Here is a 5,114-nt window from a genome sequence, read left to right as displayed (position 1 = left end):
CAACAGGGGATGCTTACTCCTCCTAGGCACCTCTGGTGTGTCCAGGGGTCCGTGTTTGCCCAACTATCTATTTTGTATTGCTTGTAGGAGTTATGAGATTGATCACTGTTCGTTGTCTTCACCTTGCATCTACCAGATTAAGTCAAAGTAATTTATTATATATCCAGAGGGCAAACACAATATTTCAAGAGATCTTTTACACTTTACGGTTCACAGTTATGGAATAATATGTCAGAATTTTCAAAATATTACCCAACATTGGAAACTTTTAAATCCGCTTATCTTAGAAATTTTATCCATCCTGGAAATTAAAACATATAGATTTGTTTTTGTTTATTTTCAATTTTATTTTATCTATTTATTTTCAGTTTTAAGTATGTAGATAGTGTATGTAGCATACCTTCATATATTATTTTGTATTGTATCTGTATAATACTGCTGTCTGTATATATGTTTTCATTACCACAATGTAAACCAGTTTTTTAAAACTAATTGTGTTATCCTGTTTCAATAGAGGGCATTATCATTATTATCATTACCATGAATAGCGGTACGTTCATTTCTTTGTGAGTTTGTAGATTATGTTAATGGGTTGTTTGGGTTGTTTTTTTCGTTAATGCATTAAATCAAATAGCCCACCAGGACAAACACCATGGGATACATTCTGCCAGTTCTAAGTGTTCTATACCAACATGCGAAAAAAGTTCCTGAAATTGGAATACAGGTAAAAGGCGAAGATAACGAACAGTGATCAATCTCGTAACTCACACAAGGAATACAAAGTAAAGAGTGATTGCACCGGCGAAAATGATTTTGCTGATTGATCTAACTCCTAAAATCATTCTGATCCAGTGTATGTTTCATATTCACAAAAAGTAAGAACTTCATAGTCTCCGTCTCATCTTGTTTCATGTTACTCTTCCATGCATTATAGTAGATCTTATCAAAGAGTACACAAACCTAGAAACATGTGTCATTCTTCTTTTGAGGCATGAATTGAAAATAAGATTTGTTGAGAAATTCTGCTGTTGGATAAGCTAATAACTTTAAGTCTAGCACACCAGTTTTATTTAGATATATGATACATTATGAGGTTCACATATACATGTACATGCAGTCTGTTTTATGTGTAAAAAGAGTAGCTCATACGTGTACCGAATGATTCTTGTTTGTTGAAAATTCCTGGGAAATACAAATGCTACTGAAGCGATTTTTTTAAAAAGTAATTTTCATTTTAGAAGAAATATTTCCGTTAGCCCGACGGCGTGTTACATGTAGCGTGATCCCCCATCGTCACAAACCACGGTTTAGAGTCCACACACGTTCCCCCATGATGGAGAGCATCGATTAGAAGCACCCGTGGGTAACCGACGATGCGTGACCCCGTGATGTGTGTTAAAGCAACGGCGCGACGCCGTGTTGAGTGATAGCGTGACGGCGTAGTGTTTGTTAGCATGACAGCGCGTATGAAGAAGGCGCCGTCGCGCATGGCCCTAACGGGACACCATAGAATATAGATAAGGGGTTTATCCTTCCCGATTTACAAAAACTGTAACATAAATTAGAACATTCTAATCTTAATATCAAATCAAACTTTGCATGTGGACATGCATTTGAATCAGTTAATCGAGTTTGGAGAGTGTTTACTGATATACTTATATGATCTAAAATAATTTATGTCTACCTGCAGTCGCCCTCATCATCATTATATACAGATATAGTTCTCTATTTTGTAGACTTACTATTTTGACGGAATAAATGTTATTTAAAAACAAACATTAATGAGAAGTACTGCGGAATCATTCAATATCGTGGGGACACAATCTTCGTGCAATTCGTGGGAACTCAATCCCTCGAATTTCAAACCATAATGAAATATGATGTTTCAATATACAAAAATAATGAAAGGTGGAAGAAATGAACAATAATCAATCTCACAACTCTCGTCATGGAATTACATCCCAACGAAGCTGTAAGATATTGGCATCCAACGAAAATTAGCCTTCACGAATTTAGATTATTCCACAATACACGTTGTCGCTCTTAATCATGAAAAACAAGTAAAAGAATGTGATGTAGCTTTACCCATTTTCCTCGCCGTACGATAACAAAGTAATAAACATAAGCAACATTCTTCGCTATTTTAACAAGTAAAACAGTCTTGTATTCCAGCATGTTTCGAGTTCAAGTCTACACCCTGTATTCCTACCAATATGCTTCTACTATTGCAGTCAAAATTTTAATCACAAACAAACTTTACGGTATCTAGATATATAGACCACCTTGTACATAATCCACGTACGATGTACTTCTTCTTGTGGAAAGGCCATTACTGGTGATGTTGTTGAGTACCTCAAATCACACTATTAAATTATCAAATTAAAAGTTCTTAAACTCAAAAACCCCGGTCATTCAAATAGCGATAAAATTTCATCTCTATTATGAATTCTATGAAAGATTATGCCAGACGATGGGCTAAATGTAAAAAGAAGGAATTGATATCTTGTCAGAATGGATAAAAAGTACGAGGAATTAGACACATCAAAACAAAAGTACGTACCATCTATCTTTCTGTATTTAGTAGACCAGAAGTGATAAACGAATTAGAAAGGTTAAATGAGGAATATGGTTTGGTTCCAGCTGACAAAGCTTCCAACAACATTGTCTTTGTAATGCTCATTATTACAACTGTAATTCAAACGAACTTAGCATTAATTTCACATTTGGTAATCCTACTTATACCCCAATAGCCAGTATTCGTTGCCAGTCAACTTGACCCCTGTTGATTTCCATATTTATGTGCAAGCAACAATATCTATGTTAATTCTTTGCCTTAGAAAATTTTTGGATGAAATAATTTGAGTTCGGAGACGAGAATTAATTTTCAACATTCAATAACTTTTTCAACGAGCTAAAGGTTTCTGATGTTTTATTGATTATTTGTGTTTAAGATAATAAATAGGATGACAAACCCTGTAGCATGGGAAATATGAATGAATGCAAAAATCTACCGGGTTCGAATTGACTGGAAAACTAACAAGTCATGCTTTGTTGAAACTGCACGTTTTCAATTCGAGAAATATAGTAAAAATGCGAGGACATGTATCGTGCGCAGAAAAGGTTGCACTGTGACTCGATGGTTTCTTTCAGTGGGTCGTATGGTGGTAAAGACTTTTCCGTCTGTCTGTCCGTCTATTTGCTTTTCCGTGTCCCGGTCATATCTTTCACACGTTTGCCCAAGATTATCAAACTAGGTCAGAAGATGCATTTTGGAGAGGGAAGGGGTGTCGCAAATCAAACATATTTCATTGTGGTCTCCTTCTGGAAATTTATAATCATACATGGATCATACACTGCACACTGAGAGTCCTAGGGCCATCTAATTTTGGTAGTTGGTGCATCGTGAGGGTGTTATTGCAACTGAGAGCGGTACGGCTTGTGACTTCATATATGCATCATGTAGTTGTAGAAGGGCGCGTCAGTTACTGTAGCGATGCACTATAACTCTGTGGTATATGCTAATTTTTCTCAGAGATCAATAGTTCTCCAAATAATTGTTTTAGAAGCAAACATATATAATATAAATGGCATTCACAAGAAATGTTTTCGTTTCTTTGTGATTTTGTAGACTATGTTTATGTTCTTTTTCCGTTAATGCATTAAATCGAATACTTACTTACTTAGGCCTGTCGTTCCGTGAGGAACATAGGCCATCAACGACAGTCCTCCAACGAACACGATTCTGAGCTGCTTTTGCGGCGTCGTGCCAGGTCATGTCCTGCGCTTTTAGTTCTGCCTCTGAGTCACGCCTCCGGGTGTTTCTTGGTCTTTCTCTTGTACTGCGGGTTCCAGGTCAGGGCCTGGTGTGTGGTGCTGGAAGGTGGCTTCCTTGGGGTGTGTCCAATCCAGCCCCAATTCCTTCGTCTGATTTGTATGTCTAAATGTTCCTGCCCTGCTCTCTTCCATAGTTCTTCATTTTTTCTTTTCAGGCCATCGGATGTTGAAGATGCGCCTAAGATAGGTCTTATAAAATGTCTGGATCTTCTGCAGGGTTGTTTTGGTCGTTCTTCATGTCTCTGTTCCATACAGTAAGATGGACTTAACATTGGAGTTGAGGATCCGCAGTTTGGTAGTAATGCGGATGTTCTTTGAGGCCCATATGTTCTTTAGCATGGTTAACGCTGCTCGTGCCTTGCCGATTCTTTACTTGATGTCGCGGTCTGTACCACCCTGTCTGTCTATCACACTCCCCAGGTAGATGAAAGACTCAATTTTTTTATGGGCTCACCACTAACTGTGACTGGTAATTGGACAGTAGTGTTGATCTTAATCAATTCTGTTTTCTTCAAATTGATCTTGAGTCCCGTTCCTGCTGATGTTGTTACAAGGTGACTTGTTTTGTCCTGCATCTGACTGTGGTTGTGCGAAAGGAGAACCAGGTCATCGGCAAAGTCGAGATCGTCGAGTTGTGTCAGGAGTGTCCACTGTATACCATTGTTCCTGTCTGATGTGGTAGTCCTCATGATCCAGTCAATAACCAAGAGGAAGAGGAATGATGACAGCAAACATCCTTGTCGAACTCCTGTCTTGACCTCAAAACTCTCGGACATCTGGCCAGCATGGTAGCCCTGCATGTCATGCCTTGGTAGGTGTTACGAATCAGGGAGACGAGCTTCTCGGGCACTCCATAGCGTTTCAGTATCTTCCACAGTGTCTCACGGTCCACACTCGTCGAACGCTTTCTCGTAGTCGAAGTGGACATAGAGGGGGGACTTCCAATCCAGTGATTGTTTGATGATGATGATGATGCGCAGACTGGCTATCTGGTCAGCACATGATCTTTTGCGTGCAAGGTGAAGATAACGAACAGTGATCAATCTCATAACTCCTACAAGCAATACAAAATAGATAGTTGGGCAAACACGGACCCCTGGACACACCAGAGGTGGGATCAGGTGCCTAGGAGGAGTAAGCATCCCCTGTTGACAGGTCACACCCGCCGTGAGCCCCATATCCTGATCAGGTAAACGGAGTTATCCGCAGTCAAAATCAGTGTGCCAAGAACGGCTTAACAATCGGTATGAAACACGTCAGACAGCATTTGACCCAATGCA

General features: G+C 39.1%; 1 protein-coding gene across 1 annotated transcript; it reads right to left on the bottom strand.

Moving 5' to 3' along the window:
• Positions 1-3,803: 3,803 nt before the first annotated feature.
• On the bottom strand, positions 3,804-4,634 carry LOC130047237 (uncharacterized). The gene is made up of 2 exons (XM_056141849.1): positions 4,289-4,634; positions 3,804-4,012 (listed from the first exon to the last, which is right to left on the bottom strand). The coding sequence occupies exons 1-2, from the start codon at positions 4,632-4,634 to the stop codon at positions 3,804-3,806; spliced, it is 555 nt and encodes a 184-aa protein (XP_055997824.1).
• Between the last annotated feature and the right edge of the window lie 480 nt (positions 4,635-5,114).

Source organism: Ostrea edulis, chromosome 6, assembly GCF_947568905.1.
Source record: "Ostrea edulis chromosome 6, xbOstEdul1.1, whole genome shotgun sequence".
Classification (NCBI taxonomy): Eukaryota; Metazoa; Mollusca; class Bivalvia; order Ostreida; family Ostreidae; genus Ostrea; species Ostrea edulis.
This window is presented reverse-complemented; position numbering and strand designations above follow the sequence as displayed.